Source organism: Anopheles stephensi, chromosome 2, assembly GCF_013141755.1.
Source record: "Anopheles stephensi strain Indian chromosome 2, UCI_ANSTEP_V1.0, whole genome shotgun sequence".
Taxonomy (NCBI): domain Eukaryota; kingdom Metazoa; phylum Arthropoda; class Insecta; order Diptera; family Culicidae; genus Anopheles; species Anopheles stephensi.
Genome location: NC_050202.1, coordinates 66,002,500 through 66,023,208, shown reverse-complemented (window position 1 = coordinate 66,023,208; position 20,709 = coordinate 66,002,500). Strand labels below are relative to the sequence as shown.

The following is a 20,709-nucleotide window of genomic DNA, read 5'->3' as shown; positions in this document are numbered from 1 at the left end:
TGCCCGTACCGGTAAGTTCGACCCTGGGTTTTGGTTAGACGGTCGGTGCTGGGTACAATTTAAATGTTATTATTATGCAAATAAATCTCCGGAAAATCTGTTTCTCTGCTCGGGCTTGCTTGCTGCACAAACTGGTGCAACCGTTGGCGGTAGCTTCTCGGGGCCCGAACATTTGGGGCCATTTGCTTAGGCAGTACCCGTCAGACACGGGACCACTTTTGGGCGTGGGTCGTGCATTGTGAGCAGGGTTCAAACGAGTTTAAGCAGTGTTAATCACACACTCCACCCTTAAGATCATGCCCTTTCTTACTGCGATGTGACCCTGCAGCGACGGGTCTACACTGAACTCCTGTCGGCGAAGAGCTTCCGGTTCGGAACCGGATCTGACGGCAAGCTTCCAGATTATTGAGTTGATTATCCACAGAGTCCTGGGATGGGTGAAATTTGTTTTCTATCCTTAGCGGAACATGTTTGTGGGCCGAAACGATCTAATTTCACAGAATGTGATAGCTGGACGGTTGCATGCGATGACGGTTGTTTAATCCGCGCGTTAAAAGTTGTACCGACAACTGGCTGTTGGCGAGCCGATTTACCCTCTTTCTGTTGTATTTGAGTTGAAGAGTTAAATGCTGCACGAATGCAATAAAGCCAGTCATACCATTAAAGTAGAAAACATTGCAGGACCAGCAAGAGCATGGAGGACAATGAAATGAATAACTCTTCCCTATTTAATTCTCTGCCCGATGAAGATCGATAAACATGACTTACGCAACGTTTTTTTAAAACATTTAAGTTGTCCAGGCACATACAACAAATAACTTACCGAGATAACCGTTCGCCCTGCGGGCTTCAATATTAACACGCCTTTACGGTACATCTCCCTAAATTTGCTCTCCCTGCAAAAGGATAAGTAATAGCCCATTCAAAATCTCATTAACTCGCCGTGTAACTCGACGCGTTCGTCCTTTGGCTGGATTCGAGTGGAATTATATCGTGCGGTTCAAGATTTAGTATCTTCGGCAGCGAAATAGCTGTACATTGCTTGGTTCGTGTATATCTTGGCGCTTCCTTTCATTAACCTTGCTGGTCGGAACGTCAGTAAATAGTTGGATGATTAAATTTCGTTCAAACCAGTAACGAAAGCATGGCGTCATAATAGCACTATGGCGACGGCAGAAGGATGTTAAATGCTGAATGAAAATTCGTATAAAGCTGCTAAATTGAACAGATAGGTTTTGAGAAAAATTAGAAAAGCTGCTCAGTGCCAAAGAACAAACTTTTCATTTCGCTATCGTCGTAAAATTAAGGCATGAAAGCTAGCTAACCGATCACTTTCCGCAATATTGCAAATGTGGGCGTGTGAGTCATAGTTTGCTCTTTGCCATTGGCATCAGTCGATAATTTTCCCTGCGCTGCTTTCCTTCACCAGACCGGAGACCATTGAAAGAACCACAGAAACCAAAAACTGGAGGGCAGATGCCACTGTTTAATTGCTCGTAATTTTCGAATCGAAAGCATCATTAATTTTATCGGAAATCTGTTTTCTTTCCATTGTTTCCCTTCGCCGCAGTTTCTTATCGAGGCTGGTAATATCCGAACTAGACGAGGGAGCGACATTCTGCACGCCGACAGTTTTCGGGGGTTTCACTGCGAAAGCAATCGGTCCAGGATTCGTTTCGGTTGATTCCCTTGAGAGTTTCGAACGCTCCCCAGAAGCCAATGTCATATGCACGCGGTGGCACCCCAACAAGCTCTTCCGCTGTACGATGTGGTGTGCCCTGCTGCTACAACACTCCTGTCGCATGCTCGCCGACTTAGCAGCGAACAGCGATAAATTGTGCCCGTGGTAGTAGTAGTAGCAGTCGTAGCTGCCAGCGTCCCGCTGAGCAATTAATTCTGGCTGACAGCAATTTCCCCACCACCCGATGTGTGTACACTCTCGGACATCAGGTCCACTGTCCAATGCAAGGTATATAACCGTTTCGCTAGCATAATGCAAGGGCAAGAGATGATGAAGTTGATGACCAACGAAATCAGGACGTTGCATCAGGGGTCTTGCGGTGTTTGCTGAGGGTGACCGAGATTTACACACCCAGCCTTTTTGCTGTGAAACAAAACGATGCAATCATTAGTAGCTGGCCGGTCGGTTGTTGCAAACGAGTAGAAAAAATAGAAATATCTACAAAAGGGGAGGAATACAACACAGGATAACTTTTCCAAACTGCTGCTCGAAAGATCATTGATGAGGCCCAACATTTCAAGCATCAAAACCAGACATAGCTTAATCATTTATCATTTAGTGTCATTGCAGTGCATTGTTATTGACGCTCACTGATTCATTATCATGCCGGTTTCCGTAATCGATAATACAGAAATAGCTAGACTTTTACTTTATACAAAATAAAGTCAACCTCACAAACACACTCAGGTGCTGTACATGGGTTTAGACTAGACATGGGGTAGAAATGATTTAGCGTACTTTTAAAAGTTATATGACACTTGAACCCACTATTTTCAAACCAACTGAAGGCTCCAACCTCACCGCGAAAGAGGTAACATCAAGCCGAATGCATATTTCATATGTTCATCACATTACATCATGCTTAATTCCGTGAAAGCTGAGAATCTGCATGCATAATGTTTGGAAAAATTGTACGTTCGAAGCAAATCAATGCTATACAGCTACAAAAAGGTCAATTGTTGTCACGATACCAGAAGAAAATGGAATTCATAATAGTACGGTGATTGTTTTAGCAACAAAGACGGATGGACAGTTTTTGGACCGTAAACGATCTCCATTTACAAATTGAAAATGTGTCCATAGCTATCCATAGCTCCATATAGCTTTATTCTGAGATAAAGAACAAACCCCTTGAAACGTATTTGTTAAAGGCTATGACGTACGCTTTGTATGATGATGGCAAAGTTTCTATGAAAACTTGTCAAACTGTGATGTTGGTGCAATCTAATTCATCTAATGTTCTCATGACTTAAGAGAAAGCATACGACGTGCTTCATGGCCGGTTTTATCCTAGAGGAGAACATTTTACGAGCAGGATAGCATAAGTGATGGCAACAGCTTTGAAACTCTTGGCAATTTTGACACAAAAACTCACACTTGAACCATGACAACATATGCTTATGGAGTTAGCAACCAGGCGCCTCCATGACATGTCACGTGACAATGAGGCAGTATAGAATACTGCTTAAGTAACGAAAAACTTTATACCAAACAAGGAGAACGATTGTTGAATAGTTACAGAAAATGTTAAATATGTCATATGTCACTAGTTGAAAATATGATTATATAATATAATATATTACAAAAGAAAAATATATAATATACATGATATAATAACATGTTGTTTATATATTGAAAATTTAATATAAAATAGTTGACTCAGATTATCTCAGTGTTCATTGCCGTCCAATGAAAAGAGATTAAAATACCTTATTTGTATCCATAGCTCAATAATACTTTATAAAAAGCAGCAAGTATTACGTTAGTTACAAAACTACGATAGGAATAGATCAACGTCCTATAGCAGTAGGATTGTATCATTAATCATTACAGCAAATCAGTCCCATGACTTTTGCCTCGATTACAACAGTCAGACAAGTCGCCTTTGACGAACACGCTTTTGTCCTTTAAATGTCAGATAATAAAATAGAGTTTCATTGATTCCATCCCAGAGAAACCTCAACGCCCGGCTCTTTGGCGTCTCAACTCACACTGACACGACAATCAGTGCCACATGTCGAAGCAGCACGAGTGTGATGGCTGTCAGCAATTCCCGCTTCATTCTTCAGGTTTCCCAAAGCCACAAGTTCAAATTGAAATGGGTTAGATTTACAAATACACGCATACACACACACACACACACACACACACACACACACACACACACACACACACGCTACAGCTCGAATGCGGCCTACCAACACCATAAACCCCGCCACCACTCGGGAAGGGCTTATGTTCTATACAGCAGCGATTGAAAAGACAACCTCGCTTCACTGGTGAAATGTGAAGAACTTTTAAGAGTGTTTTCAATCAAACCGTGCTGTATTACATCAGCTGCAGAAAGAATTTGATAAAATGGAGAAATGGGTATTATCGTACCGGCCCATCTGAGATCAAATCCTAACTCAAGACCCGTTGCCTGGCTGTTAAAGCTTAGCCCTTTAAACGTGATAACTGTACCGGAGGGTAACGGGGTAAACGCCTCAATCAAGTCTATGTTTAAAACAATGGAGAGAAAACATGGAACAACTCGTGCGTTTTGTTTTTGTGTTCCGGTCGGCTTTGTACCGACCAGATGCTTTTCAAACCATTTTTATTATATGTATCTGCGATAAAATGGGACGCATTTATCAGTACTGTTTTTGGTAAATTTTGATAAAGGTTATTTGTTTCCTCGTGATACGTCCGTTGTATTTGTGTCTATTTTTAACTCGAAAAAGATCGAATATAGGAAACTATCACCAAAGGACATCAGGAAGGCGGTCTGGTAAAGATTTGATGCCAACCCATGGGAGATAGCAACTGCCATAGCTACCATTAAACCGCCAAAAGCAACCCCTAACTCAACAAAACAGATCTTTATAGAAAAAAGTTAAACAACTTGATACTAGGTAATGCTAAACTTGTTATGCATAACCGAAAAATATACCAACAAATATGACTGTGAATAGCCGAGCCTAGAAGCTTGAAGTTTAAAAACTGAAAGAAAAATTCATAAATCTCTTAATTAGAAGTTTTAAAGGAAATTAATGTTCATTAAACTTGCTGTTTACGTTACCCCATTGGTGCCGCTTATATGAAGCTAAAAAGCGAGACATAACGAAAAGCGGGCTTTGAGCCTTTGCTAATTTGAGTAAAAGTTATTTTTACCAAGTTTTACTGCTCTTACACAAATTATTACACAAGGGCGCAAAAACCCGCCAGCACTATTAATCAGCTCGAGAAAGTAAAACTTATCCTTGCCGTTCGAGCGTTCTTTAATGCATGTTTATGTTTCTCGGCGGTTTGTTGAGAGCATGGGATTGCAAAATTTATTTTCTTGGAAGCATGAAGAGCGGATGTTTCAAATTTCTTGCTACAATTTTTGGAAATGTTTTTACTTACGTTTTAACTTTCTTGAAGCCAGAAGAAAGGAAACATGAATAGATTTTAGACACTTCAGCTGATGCCCTTTAAATAACTAAATTAACAATTTGTAAAACAAAACCGATTATTGAAAAGAGTTCTCACTAAATATAATTTAGTTTATGGAAAATAAATTTATTTATAAATCTGCAGTTTTTTAATAAATTGTTAAAAAAATTAATTGATTCAAAAAGTTTTCACATACTACAACATTTCACCTTGTTGCTTTAAAAACGCAAATTGGTAGGTTGTGAATGTTTCAAATATTGAAAAGAATTTTATTTTGAGTTTTACAAACTTGTTCATCAATAATAGCCAATATGTGTGCATGAAAAACATTCAAGCCATTTGAAGTCAACGATTCCTATGAGTGACTTGCACTGCGCATTTAACGGCTTGCTCATGTACACTGTAGAGTGTTTTGAATGACTTGCTACTTTTGCTGCCTCATTGAGTTAACCTCGTACCTTCGTACCTTTGAAAAAAAGTTATTTACACATCGTAGTATACCTCCTCCGGTTAAAGTACGCAAAGCTGGTCTTCCAAATCATTAACATTTTTTCATCATCCAAAATCTATCCTTACCAGTCAATGGTTTTCATATTGTGGCTAAAACCGCTCAAATATTCAATGTAAAACGTTTTCACTGCACCCTATCAATCCATTTCCACTCGGTAAAGATCTTTCCTGCGTGGAAAAGTTGAACCGACAACAAAATGGCTGACTGACGAAAGGAAAGCTAACCTCCTCACTATAAAGCCCGGCTCACTAACTGCCGACCGTTTTGTTTCGTTGGTTTTGCGTTGAGCAGTATAATGGGGAGGAAGTAACCGTAAGGGAAAGTAACCAAAGCTGAAAGGCAGGCGTTTGCGAAATGGTATGGGAAGGTTCCATTTTTGTTTTACCAACAAAGCACATAGCGTTTAGCATCTGAAACGCAGGAAAAGTGGGCAAACGTAGGAAGCAAAGTTAATATTGTTAATGATGAAGCTCTCCATCGTGCCATGTACACGGTGGGTCGGGTTCGGAAGCAAATTTTCCTTTCCTTCCGTGCCGAGCGTCCCCAAGGCGGAGAGAATGATCCGCCCGAAAGAAACGGGAGGTGAGCTACGCTTAATTAGACAGACGCCATCCAAAAAAGGCACCAAAAACCTCATCCCAACGGGAATCCGCCCAACGGTTTCCTGCAGCGAGAAAGTGGCGGTTTGCGTTCGGCAGCCGACGCTGCGAAAGATGAAAGTAAGCCACCGCCTTAACGACGGAGCTGGCGACGGTAGCAACGCCAGGATATCGTGGTTTTCCGCGCTGCCGCGACGTGAAGCCACCGACGAAGACGCCGGAAGAAACGTCACTTTTTAACTATTGAATTAACTTCCGCGGATGGATGTTTGCCGCGAGCGCGTGCGAATGTAAGTAGCCCGTTGTCTATGGTAATGGTGGAATAAAAGCGCCATTTTGATGAAATCATTTTGCACAAATTGCTTCCGACGAAGTTACGAAACAGGCGTCGTCATCGACGTCAGCCTAGCAGTGTGTGTGTTGTCCGGGAAAGCAAGGAACAGCATTTCAAGCGACATCCCACGAGAAGAAAACCATCAGCTTGACGATCTTTCCCAGGCAGGCAAGATATGCGAGCTATAAAAAGATCCTTTATGAGACGGGTGCTCCTTACGATATGGTATGGCCGAATGACTGGCTGTGGAAATGCCGATGAAAGAGCGTATAATTGTATCATTTGCATGGTGTTTTGTTCGTGTTTTCGAGTTACCATATCTTGTGCATTCAAAAGAAGCTCTTATTTACTGTCGAAAAATTAATAAATCTGCAGTAGCAAGAGCATTAGGACTGTTCTTAAAACACAACGATCTGGTCGTAGGTAAAACTTTAGTAAAGATTTCTGTACCTTAATAGACTATTTTCTTCGCAACAATCCGAAGATAAATTATTTCTTGACAAAGAATTAAAAAATGCTAACTGTTTTCAACACCCTTCAATATTTGAGTAAGTTTTAGGCTTGAAAGGCCGATAGCAAAATTTGTTTAATATCAAGCGATCCTGTACAATAGGGAGACACATGTTGTGCTAGAATAATAAATTCTTTAATAAAATGGAAAATTTCAGTCAATGAATTAGAAAAAAAAACATTCTATTTATTTTTGAACACAATTTAACCAAAAAGCGTTGAGATTTTAAGCCTCAATCATACTCAATCCTTCACACAAAGTGGTTAAAACTCCTCTTTCCCAGAAGAGCTAAAGTGTTCTTCCACCGACTAATCGTTTGGCATGAATTAATGATATAAATTACGTCCATCTTGCTGCAAACCGAGTGTCCGAGATGGTGCTTACCTATAACTGCATCGCAATGCAGCACAGAAACGTGTGCGATGCACCATGCACACATCCATCTGAGAGGCGATAAAAAATAGCACCATCGAATGGACACATATCCACGAAGATGTCATCGTAGTGACATCAACTCAGGCAACTCGGTCAGCACAGCGCTAAACGAGCTGTATCATTGAAACGAAGGACATTTTGGCTCAGTGAGGCTTAACAGTGTGTCCTTGTTCCTTCCCAATTGTGCTGCTGCCGTTGAAGGCATAAATAGCATCAATCACTCTCCCGCTACCATCCAGAGGGGATGAATACTGAGAGACGGATAGCGACAATGCGTGGGACCAAAGGGAAAGCGTTGCATGTGATCACCGGGATGTCAGGTTTTGGGGAAGCGGCTTTCATCGGCATACACCAACCAGCGCACAGCTTCTCATAACGCACCGACGCTACCATCCGATCATGTTCTCGGTGAACCGGAATGAGGTCATCTCGTCGAGGCAGGACAAAGCCGGTCGCCACCAGGTCTCCACTTCACTATAAACTGTGCAGTTCGTTCGCACGCGGTTGATACACTGATGCACTGCACCAGAGGGCAACACATGTGCAGCAGCCGTCCACATCATCCTCGAAGTCGGTGGTTTTGGGAGGTCCGACTGACAACCAGCCCCTCCATTTTGCGAATGTACGAGAACAGATAGTGCGCCGTGTTTTGTTCGTCAACAGCTGTACCAGGCACAGCGGCAAAGCTTGACCTGCCCGCATCTGAGCTGAACACGGACACCGACGACGGATCGGTTCCGTTCCGCCCAAAACCAACCCTTCTCGCACGCTCTCTCTCCCCGAAACCGCCGAGATCGGTCCAGGTTCTATGTTTCAGTCGGGCTACTGTCGCCATCAGTTGACGTGGAATGATTAATACGAATGCAAAATGGAACATAATTGCACATTGAATGTGTCATCAGCAAACATTGCCCCCGGGAAGGGACGCCGCACACCGGAAACGGTCAACCGAGGTAGTGACCGACACCCGGACACTCGTTCGTTCAGGGCGCGGCTGTCCCGAACAGACATTGTCGACAGATCGCCACCATCCGTGTGAAAAGGCTCGGAGGAGATGAAAAGAAAAATGGAACAAAAAAAAAAAAGCACACGCACCACCAACGCGCTGTAGTCATCTTTGACGTGCTCTCTTCTGCACGTTCAATGCTATTTGAATTTTAAGTTCTCGCCAGCCGGTTCGTTCTGTGTTCGTAACAGCGAACTGGTTTTACGTGCCGGGGTAAAAAGTGATTTTTCTTTTATTCGTTTGTTTTGGTCCTCCATATTTCCACGAGCATATCATCAGTGAACGAGTCGGGCTTCTTTGCACGGTTTTTACTCCGCTTTCGCTTGTTTTCCCTGTTTTTTTTCTATATGAATCCTATGTTTATTCCTTCGAACAAATGGTGCACCGTTCGTGCGAGGGATAGCGGTGACCAGCGAACCATTTGTTCATTGTTTGGTGCACATCTGTTATTCGCGCTGGCATTTCCTGCCAGGAGGAGTTTCCGTTTCTCCCCGGGGACACATTATTCGTTCGGCTGCCACCTAACAGAAAATAGAACAGAAAAAGAACAATCTAAAAGCTAACAAACAAACAAAAAAGGGCTTCCACTAACAATCTTCCAGTAGGTGGATTTGTTTGTAACGACGAGTTACATTGAGATGGTCAGTGAGCATGTGAAAGCTGCCATTATTTCGCACGGACTTCAACAGGCCACCCGAATTAGTCTGTTAATGTAGAACGAATAGGCAAATGCCACTGCATGCATATGCTCGGTTACACATGTTATACCACTCTTGTAATGTAATGTAATGTAGGTTAAACAACTCAATTTATTCTTACGGCCTATCAAAAATCCAGCATAAAGTGCAAGACTTAGGTTTCCCTTGCCAAAAACAACCGAACATTGAAGATGTACGATCGGTGCTTCAATTGTAAGTTTGTACCGAGTACGGGTACACACACTGCAAAACGGTTCCAATGTATGTTAAATCACTCTTTGCACAGATGCGAAACGTTCGGCTTGGTTATGCAGCTTGCCAAAGTTGGAGAATGCTTTCATTTGTTTCCCACATTAATTGTTTGCTCTCGGCGCTGCTGCTATGTGATTAATTTTTGCTTTTCACTCTTTGCCGAAACTGTTTGAAACGAACCCATTACCCGAGCAAAGGCTCGTTAAGCAAACACACGCACAAATATATGACCCTTTTTAAACGTGACAAAATCCACCATACAGTCGGCTTAAATGGTGCTGTATTGTGAAACGGACCCTCGGAAAGGTCCTGGGCATGCGAAGGTATGCAAAAGGTGGATGGACATTAGCGAACGAAATGGTTACATGTATTTCCGTTTTTCGTGTAGCTGTTGTTCAATTGCAATTTTTTAGTTTGTTTTTTTTTGCTTTTGCCCAGCTGCTGAATGGTTCATTCGAATCCCATTTGCGAAGAATTATAATGCGCTTGGTTAAGCCAGCGAATTGCGCCCGGCTATGCATGTTCATGTGGGGATGTTAATGTAAAGCACACGGTTTTAAAAAAATATCCATTTGCTGAAAGTCACAAAGCTACAAGGACTAAAAATACATATAAAGTGTGCCGTTCTGTCCACCAGCTGCTTGGATCGAGCGTATCGCCGCTCCGCGCCGAGCGTACTACCTTCTGCCAGCCGTTATTGTCACCGACCTTCGATTTACTGGCAGGCAGGCCCTGGTATATACAATAGAAGAGTTTTCGTTTTAAAAGAAACTGTGCTGTGTATTGTTATACCTAACCATCCTCCCCAAACCGTCGACATTAAACCGATTTTAATTACCGCTTTACCGTTGGTTTTTTTGTTATGCTGTTGGTGGACAGTATCAGCGATACTATTACATTTACAGGCGTGAACGGAAGAAGCACACCAATAGGATGATGTACATTATTCTGCATTTGCTTTATTGCATTTTTAATGTAACACCCTGGGGTACACAGTGCGTAGCGAAAAATAACCTATTAATAAATTGATATGGTATTATTGGCTTTTTATTTTTAAAATCGTTGAGCATGTTGAGCGTACATGAAATCACACCATTGGTTTAAATAGATGAAATTATGCTTTTATGATTCGTTTTTACCGATCATCACCGTATTGCCAAGCAGATGGAATTATTATCCGAAGAGTATCCTCTTCTTTAATTTACATTCATGAACTACCAGGCGCCTCCTTTTTAAATTTACGAGCGAATACACTTGTCTAGCTACGTCACGTTAAGTTAAATATAATGCTTATCGCGAGTTTTTTTTATTGTCCAGTGAGTAAAATTTCGAATAAAAATGCTGCTTTTCGATGGACATAAATAATGAGAAGCCAATGGAAGGCAACAACTCAATTGCCTGTGTTGAAAATATCTTCAACGAACTTATAAAAATCGATTTGAAAGCAATTTAGGAAACTGTCAGACTACCACTTTTCCATCTTTGCGATACGAGACGAGCAAGTTGAAATCAAACACATCATGAATTATGAATTGGAACCTTCCGAAACTAGCAACCAGTAAAGCAGGCAAAAAATCGATCAAAACCTGTTTCTGATGCACGACCTGTATCCGGTGGTCTGTGTTCTTCACGAAACCTAGTTGCTGCTCCACTTCGATTGTATACCTTACACACAACCTTTCGCACAAGACCACCAACCACAAGCTAGCGCATTCGTGTAAGCGGTGTGTCCTTCAACCATTCACTGCAACAGTATTTGTGCCCACAAAAATCGATCTATCGAGCCGAAACGGAACACATTTCTATCACAGTGAATATCTGTCAGAACTTTCAATGAGTAGGGATGGAAAAAAGAGAACGTAGTTCAAGAAGAATATACTGCAAAGAACTCAATGAGTATGTGGCCTTTCCAACAAATGAACCGACGGAACTGGCATTTAAGACGCTAGTCGAAACATTGCTTTGCTGGGGCGGAAGTTTTTATGTACGTCTTACTAACCTCTCAAAAATTGCTGACACGAAAAAAATCTCTTTTCATTGAGTTTATACCTCACGGAAAAGCTGATGAATAATATTTCTCATTTCTTAGGGTTGAATTACTCATTCAACTGAAACCGTTGAACCGTTTTCATTTTATTACATTAAAAAAAAAACACTTAATAAAAACTAATTTATTATTAAACCAAAGGTATAAAAATTTAAAAAGATCAATAATGGTTAGCGTTCGTAAATAGTGTACTATGGAATAAATCAATTTCTATTTCAATTAGCAACTTATGATGGATACATATTGAATTAGTGATGCGCTCCCCGTTAGCTTAACCCTTCAATAATGCTGACTTTGTAAAGATACACCCTGCAAAGCAAAGCGTTTAATCACCATTTTAACGATGAGCTTGACCCAACACGAACATACACAGCAGCCTCTACATAAACATCTGCCATGAAAGTTAAACAATCTCAACAGTCATAAATTATTGTTGCCTCGTGATAACGCTTCTACTAGCAAAACTAGCACCAAGAAAGTCATGTTGTTAGGCAAAACTGGGAGCAAAATCAATATTGAAAATCAATCTAAAAGTACGCAGATCCAATGCAAAAGCACTTACGCTACCGCATTGTGCCCGGCACTTGAGCGCGTTGAGACGCAGTGAGGGTGTAAAATAAATGTGCCAAAGTTTTGTTGCCAAGTAACTCACAGTTGATTTGTTTGCGCCAAACTCTTCCTGCACTGCAGTGCAACCGAGGCGAGCGAACTTCGAACATCGACAGCTTCCGCCCTGTCTTGGGGGCTAAAACCTTGTTTGACAGAAGCGTTTCAACACCGTGCAGCGGAGTTGTGAGGCAAATCAAAGTTACTACAACAAAGCTGGAAGAAAGTTTTTCGGAAAAAATATGCTCATACTCGAGGGCTAAAACGTTTCCCGTAGCGATGCTTGCTAGCGAGCACGCGGACTCGCAATATATGGAAAGTTTTTAAAGTTTTCTCCATAAATCACAGCTCAAACGGAACGGTGAGCCTCGAAGCAGCAGTAGCACCAGGTGAGCTGGAACATTGTGGACGCCAAGTTCTTATTTTCTGTTTTGCACAAAAAAAAGCGAACAAAGCGACGGAAGGACGTCGAAATGAAGTCCAAGCCGGGCTAATCTTATGCCCGGTAAGCTCAAGTATATTTTATAGAACGATGGAACGTATCTGTGTCGCTCTGTCCCTTGCATCGTTCGTACCGGCCGTACCGGGAAATCGCTCCGACCAACCGGTTAGCTGACGGTGGTAGAATTTCTTTAATATTCTTAACCTTGTTCAAAATGCGCATCTTTTAAATTACACGCAAACGCACACACAAGGAGCGGGTCCACAACGATGCTCTTGGAGCGCATAATGCTCCATGCAATGAATCAACCCCTAAAGAGCTCGGGGGATTATTTCATACGATACCCACACTCTTCCCAGTGCTCAACCGAACGCCACTCCACGTGAGTCGTACTTCCCGGTCATTGCTTCCGACGAGGCATTGAAGCATTTAAACTTCAACTTTCATAACGCACTGTTGTATCGTGTGCCGTCACTGTCGCACGTTCGCTGCTTCGGAAGTAACCTAACTCGAACGCCGATCGTACCTGGCAAGGGAAGCTGGGCGTTGGTGTGGTAGAGAAGCGTCATCGTTCCTGATGCGCAGACGATTTTCATGGCCGTTTCCGGTTTGCTGGATGTTAGCTTCCTTTTTCCCCACGGACGCTCATCGTCATCGTACCCTAGACAGAGGTCGAACAGACGGAGACGGAATGGAGAGAAGGGCAGCAGAAATCTTCGAGCCGGAAATGAGATGATGATGGTGCAGAGCATGTTCCGTGTATCTCGTAATACCCATCAAAAGACCACCGGGAACCCGGAGAGATAGTATTCGTTACTGGGGAAAATGGGATGCTTCTACCCGGTTCGGATTTGATTCGTTTCACGTACGCTCTACACTCTATCCCAGCCATTTTTGCGGAGCTTTCCAAGAATCACTACACACAGGTACATAGTGGTTACCTTTTTTTATAAATCGGGTCAGTCTTGAAAGCATTTTATTAGTCTAAAAGATATTGGCAAGCGATAAAGATGTGAAACAGCCTTTGAATTTTATGCATGTACCGTCCAATTTCATTATATTTAAAGATATCTCAGATAAAGCACTAGAACCTTCTCTTTTCCTATTCTTGTAAGATGGATAAGGGTTTTTTAGTGGAACAGAACACACTAATGACGTACATTATTAAAATATAAGGTCAAATTATGCTTAGCTATTATAATATGGCATCTTTTGAAGTTATCAGTAATATGTTATCAAAATATCCCAAGGTAATTTTTAACTTTCTACGTGCTTTCGTCACTAAAACGGGGTTCTGGAGCATTGAAAGTCTAAGAAAGGTAGAAAGATCAATAATCTGAAATTTAAACAAAATAATCTTGTTTATTCTCGCGGTAATGTTTTGAACAGCCGTCTTGTGCCGTCAAGCGATTCGATCGTTACAAATTTAACAACGGTTGGTAACTGGATTGTGCATGGATATCATTTCAATTGCAAATATAAGAGTAGTTTGACGAATAAAGTATACACAAACACCAAGGGCGTGAAATGAAGTTGTCCTACTTGGACAATGGACTTGCAAATGTAACCGACACATGTATGAATCGGTACCACTGATACGATTGATGATTGTATAAAAAATTTAAGTTTTCTGTAATGCACACTAGCTGTAAAACTCTACGGATGGATGGATAATCACATTTCAAGGGGAGTACCCCCAACCCGCTAATACATGCGAACGTTAAAATTTCACACTAAAGTGATTCGTTTGAAAACTTTATTTCAGTACTTTCTTAACAGCAAATCTTAATTGCAAAAAATATATGAGTTAAAGAAGTTCAGTTGAACTTCAGACAACAAAAGTTTAATTTTTATGGTGTCGATATGCGCTATACTGCGCTAATGAGATAAAAAGTAAATTCCCGTATGAAGATTGCCTGTTAAGCGCACATGATAGTGTTCAGTCACAGAAAACATTCGCTCATAAACGAAAGCATAACCGGCTTATCAGTCAAACTAACACAATCAAAACCAGTGCTAACCTATAACGGGAACCATAATGATCGGTCGGAGAACCGGGACGAACACGCCATTTGTGTTCTCCTGCACCCGACATCGATCGCCAGTGTGGTGTAATGATAATAAAAACGCTACCAACACCAGCCCCACTAATGACAACCATTGATATCCTTTGGTTATAAAACTTTGACATTCGTTCGTGCAATGGACGAAGAGACAGAGGTGGCAGCTGGTTTCCTTCGTATAACATCCGGCCCGTGGGCATCGTTAGTGATGGGTGTTAGGAAAGCTTCGGGTTCGAGTATCCCGTCCGTCTGTGGGTTAGGTCATTATCATCTTGCCATCACCCCTTCCATCACTGCATCTGCACACATACACAAACGTGGGATAGCTTCTTTCCTGAAGGTAAATGTACAGTCTCAAACCAATGAATCTATAAAAAAAAGGAAAAACGCCACCCTACGAAGGGTACGAGACGATCAGCTATAAAAATACGTGAAAAATACAAAACACACACACAACAACGGCAGAAAGGCAGCACAAAATATGAAACGATCGATTCGAGAAACCGAACGAATCCTTCTTTCTGGTACTATATATACAAGGGCCGATTTTCTATGGTAGCCAGGAAAAAAATCGCGAAAGTCCGAAAAATTGGCAAACGAGGGATGGGTGAGCGAAAAAGAAGGTGGTCTGCATCCGTTAGGACATTCACTTCTACTACATTCGCTCAGCTGCTGTTGTGCTTTATCGCTCTCCGTGTATGTGTTTCGGGTTCTCTCGCTCTGTTTCGTCTGCTTTTCTTCACACATCATCGAACGTCCCTTCACGATCGTAAAACTGTTCGATATCAAACCACGAACCATGTCGCTCCACTCCACAACCGGAAAATTGCAGTATCCGGCATATAAAAGGTGATAATAATAAATGTTCACTTTCCTTCACCGGCTGGAGTGGCTTTGACGAGACGCAGGTTCTCAGAACGGAAGGGTGTCCATCCGTGCAGGAAAACAGAAAGGACACCCACCATCATTGCGGAAAATTCCAAACAAACAACCATTTGGTTTCGCGGTACCCATGTATGGAGCTATAACTAAGGACAGATTTTGTCATGGACCACCCTTCCCTGCATCGTCATCTGTCACCCAGGATGCCAGGGTTACTGTTTGTCGTTCGCACACGACAAGATTCACACTCTGCATAAAGCTGAGGCTGATGAATCGATTCGATTATTGTACCGAGAACGAATCATTTGGGCAAGAAGAGAAAAAAATCCGTTCCCCGATATTGGTTCGATAGCTTCCGGACCAGTGATTTTGTACCCTGACGAAACGGGCTGCGAGGGTGCGAACGATTAATGGGCTTTGACAGTTCGTTTTTATTTTGCTTTCCGAGCAGTTTTTTTAGTATATCCTCTGACCGTCTGCAAGTGGCGCAATTTTGCCAGTATTCGTGTATGCTCTATTCTTTTGAAAAGTACAACATTGGGAAAAAAAACGTCGCTGTGCCTCGCGAGTCTTTCTATCTTTTGCGAGCTCAATGTTGTCCTCATCCAATCTGCTTTTACACTGGCACATCAATACCCAGGCACATAAGCTCCCACGGTGCACTTCCTTAGCGAGTTTTTAAGTGTCCAACAAGCGAAAGCACCAAAGCTGCGATGCAGATAAACAACAGCGACATTGACTTTTAGCGTTGGGTTTCGTTTTACGTTCGATGGCACCCAAACCCAGGGGCGTAAGGATTCTCCAGATGATGCCGATCGATGGTGATGGCACAGCGAACCATCGTCAAGCATTAGCCAAAGGCCGTATTAATGGTTGCGTCTCGCTGATTAATGGGCAACACTTTACCGCTTAATCGAATCGTATCATCATTATCGTTTTGGAGGATTTTCTTTATGGCGAAACATTCGGGGCACTTGAAACCTTTGTCAAACCAAAACTTTGAAAGGGACCACTGTTTGTGAATTGCTTTAATGAACCGCCATTTTGTTTGTTCTCTCTTTCCTTCCCTCTAGCCGTTCCGATGAAGGTGAAGAAAACTGATCTGCCAGTGTTGCCACAGGACACGGACATGCTGCCAGCTCTGGACGATGGTTCGGATGGCGTATCGGACAACAACTCCGAGGACGACGAGGACGATGACGACATGGACGATGAGGAGGACGAAGAGATGCTGGGAGACGAACCAATCGAAAGCGATGACGACGAATACGATTCGGACGAAGATTTCGATTCCGGCAGCGACAAACCGTCTGGCGCAGATTCGATCGACACTGGTTCGGCCGCATGGGACAGCTTCACTACACCGCCACCGGCAACGGTTGCCAAGGATGCGCTCAAAAAGCAGCAGGCAGACATCGGAGGCCCCATCGGCGGTATGCTGTACGCGGGTGGATACGCCGCCAGCTCGACGGAAAAATCGGGTACCATCGATCTGGTCACCACGCCGATCACTGCCATCCCGACACCGGACCCGTACTTTACGCACTTTGACCCGCGCAACGAGCACCAGAGCTTCAAGGTATGTACGAGCCACGAAATTGATGTTTGTATATACTGTTCGTAGAATTTGCACGCCGAATTTCAGGAAGCCCAGCAGCGGCTCGAGGAGAGCCACCGCGAGAAGGTGACGCGCGTCATGAAGGACTGGTCCGATCTGGAGGAAAAGTACCAGGACATGCGGCTGGCCGATCCCAAGTCGGCGCAAACGTTCAAGCAGCGAATGACGGCCCGGTTCCAGGTAAGCCGACACCCCGATCACCTTCGACGCTTTCGTTTGTTCATCCATAGCTCTTTCGTTACTTCTTGTTTAGTGGTCACAAACACTATTGCATGCATGCCCTCCTCAGTATACGCTTCTTCATTCCTATCACAAACGTTTAGCTGACAGTAAAATCATGTCCTGTTTTGAGCCGAACATTTGAATCGCGTTTGGTATGAAATCGAGTTTCTTGCCGCACTTTCCCTTCAAGCCCGTTCAAAAGTCGTTCGGTTTTGGCAGCCCGGTTGCGGTTGTGAGTTTTACTGCTTACTGATGATGGTGATAATAATGGTTACCGCGACCATGTAGTAACATTTTAGCGCACTAGTGTAGGTAGAGACTATTCCGGCCCTTCAAACAACCAAACGAGTGCAATATAGATTAGCTGTCGACTGCAGCGACATGATGCGTTTTACCAGAGAAAAAAAGGTTTTGTTTCCCTAGTTTTTGTTTCCTTGCTTTAGAGTGCATGACCAGATCTCCACAAAAGCAATAAAATGACCGTCCATAAACGGTCCCTAACTAAAGTCGAAACCTTCCCACATGATACAATTGCCCTATTTCCGAGGACCATTGGTCTGTTCTTTCTTCTTCTCTATCCTGAAACCTAACGATTATTGCCACGCCAATATCAACCCTGTCACATGCGTACATGCACCGTATGCACTCCGGTTTTGCACTAGCACTCGTTCGCTTGTTCGTTGCGCCCGTTTAGAGCCGGATTTTTGGAGTTTGATTTGCTCGTAGTTAATTCTTGCGTATCAAAAAAACAAAACACAATAGCAGAAGCCACAAATCCTTCAAAATGGTGACATGAGTTTAACGGTCTCGTTCGTAACTAAAATCTGGCCACCCAACATGGCCACCCCCGTTCGTTCGTGTAATATTTTAGACTTCTGTGCAGGCACTGGAAGAGGAAGGCAACTCCGAGAAGCATCAGCTGGCGGCCATGCATCAGCAGCGGGTCCTCGCCCACATCAACCAGCGCAAACGAGAGGCCATGACGTGCTACACCCAAGCCCTCACGGAGCAACCACCGAGCGTAAGTTGTCCGCGTCATAAGTTCCCAATGTTAAGCTGCATGTAGCTGGGCAAACGTGGGTTCCTTTTTTCTATCCCCCTTTGTGAAATTTTTGTGCGGATGTCCATTTCCGCGTTGTTTCGGGCGAGAATATCCGCCACAAGGGGAGAAATTCGAACGCCTGCTAACTAATGGCCATCGGTTCCGCTGTATTTGGGTTCGTGGTCGATGCATCGCAACAGCGTCGTCGGATGTCGTCCGGGTGCGTGTACGTGCTCGTTATGCCATGCAGAGTCAGGCACGTTCCGCACCATGTACCGAACATGGCTGGAAATCCGGTTTATTCCACAATTTTAATGAACTTTGTTTTTCGGGTGCAAAAACTGATGAGTTGTGTGGTTGTGTTTTGGATCGAATTTGTTCGAATTTTGCCGTACGTGATGTGTAGAAACGTGACGGGATACAAGTCATTTTCTCGTGGGAGAAATGGCGTAAGGGAACAACGCAGAAAATATGTTTGCTCTGTGTGGCTCCGTGACCTACATTCGACCCGTCACAAGCATGTTTACGAACATTCTGAGCTGATTCGTTTTGTAAACTGTAATTAAACTTATCGCCACTACGTCCAACGTGTTGGCTTAAGGTCGGAAAACTCATTCAACATTGTTCTATATTGCCACGCGCCACATAATTTTTTATCCCTGTTTTCTTCTGCCCATTTCCCAAACCAGTCTCATCGGGTGGAAAAGTGTTTGCAGAAGCTGCTACGTGCTCTTCACAAGGATCGTGCCCATGCTTTATCACACTATCGGCATCTGCTCGGTTCGGGTGGCACCGGTGGACTGGAAGCAGCCGCATCCGAGCGACCCCGCACGCTGGAGCGTCTGGTCGACATTGACCGGGCCGTGAATCAATCGATGGCCATGCTCAAGCGCTACCCCGAACTATCGGTAAAGCTGTCCCAGCTGATGGATGATTACATTCAGGCGCTGCGCTCCAAGGACGAAACGCCCGGCTCGATGCTGGCCATGACGGAGGAAGCAGAAGCGGCCATCCTCGACAAGTATCGCATGGAGATTGAGCGCAAGGTCAGCGAAAAGGAGCGTCAGCGATTGGCCGAAAAGCAACGGAAGGAGCAGCGAGCGCAAGAGCGCGAGAAGATTCGCGAAGAGAAGCTGCGTCTAGAGGCTAAGAAGATGGAAGCCGCTTACAAGCAACAGCAACAGCAGCAACAACAGCAGCAACAGCAAAAGCAACAGCAGGCTCAACAGCAACAACAGCAGCAACAGCAGCAGCAGCAGCAGCAGCAACAACAACAACAGCAAGCTCAAATGATTGCTGCCACCTTCGCCGCATCGCAACAGCAACAATCGATGCAAACCCAACAACCGACGCTCTCGGACCAGCCACAAACCCAGAAACAGCAGCCGGACATGGAAACTCAAAAGGAAACCGACACCACGAAGGATTACTCTGAGGAAGCGGCCGTGACGTAAGTACATCACACATATAAAACCAACGTTTTCTCGTCCCTAGGCATGCGAAAGATGAGAGGTCATGATGGGCCGTAATTAGCCAGATTGACTTCCTTTGCTAACTTCCCGTTTCTCGCTTAATTAATCATTCGGGTGTTGCGTTGTGTCAACTTTGTTTCGTTTCCGGTTTGTGCTGCAGGAGCCCACAGCCGACGGCTCTGCCGACCGTGGACGACGATGCGGTACAGCGCGCCGTTGAGGAGGTGGCTGCGGCCGTCGCCCATCAGGAAGCCGAACCGAAGATGCAACACGTTCTGGCCCACGACATTGGCCACGGTGAACCGGTAAGTGACGGACGGTGTAGTGTAGTTTCAGGAAACGGGACAAACTTCCGTTTGCCAGTAGAATTGTTTCAATTAGCAGTGTTGCGCCTGCTGGCCATTTGTAGCAATTAAAGTCTGCTTAAAAACATGCTATGGGACTCCTGAAGCAATTCAAGTGTTGTAATAAAAGCATCTATAGCATAGACAAATCCGTAAACGTACTATAGCAATTTGTTTTTTTTTTCGGTACAAATTTAAATAAAAGATTTATTCGTTTTTATCCTCGCTACAGAGCTACTCAGTTCGGCGCGAAGTCTACAGCTCCAGTGGACGCGACAGCAAGAACGTATACTTCACGGTAGGATTCGCCGGAGTTGCCCTCATGGCTGCGGTATTCGTTGGTGTCGCTGTAGCCAAATGGAAAGCTTCCCGATCACCTCATGCTCAAGGATTCGTCGAGGTCGATCAGGTATGTTTTGCGTTAAGCGCGCAAAACAGTGGCCATCCAGCTAACGCATTGTTATTCG

General features: G+C 43.7%; 1 protein-coding gene across 7 annotated transcripts in view; it reads left to right on the top strand.

Moving 5' to 3' along the window:
• Positions 1-20,709, top strand: part of LOC118504304 (amyloid-beta-like protein) — a 70,158-nt gene that overhangs the window by 42,634 nt on the left and 6,815 nt on the right. For 4 of the 7 annotated variants that reach the window (XM_036038600.1, XM_036038602.1, XM_036038601.1 and 1 more), the window contains exons 6-11: positions 16,618-17,123; positions 17,169-17,342; positions 18,256-18,405; positions 19,116-19,876; positions 20,059-20,203; positions 20,475-20,651. In XM_036038600.1, the coding sequence (XP_035894493.1) occupies positions 16,618-17,123; positions 17,169-17,342; positions 18,256-18,405; positions 19,116-19,876; positions 20,059-20,203; positions 20,475-20,651 (1,913 nt within the window). The remainder of the gene's footprint in view (positions 1-16,617; positions 17,124-17,168; positions 17,343-18,255; positions 18,406-19,115; positions 19,877-20,058; positions 20,204-20,474; positions 20,652-20,709) is intronic. The other 3 variants (XM_036038606.1, XM_036038605.1, XM_036038604.1) reach the window with 3 other exon arrangements.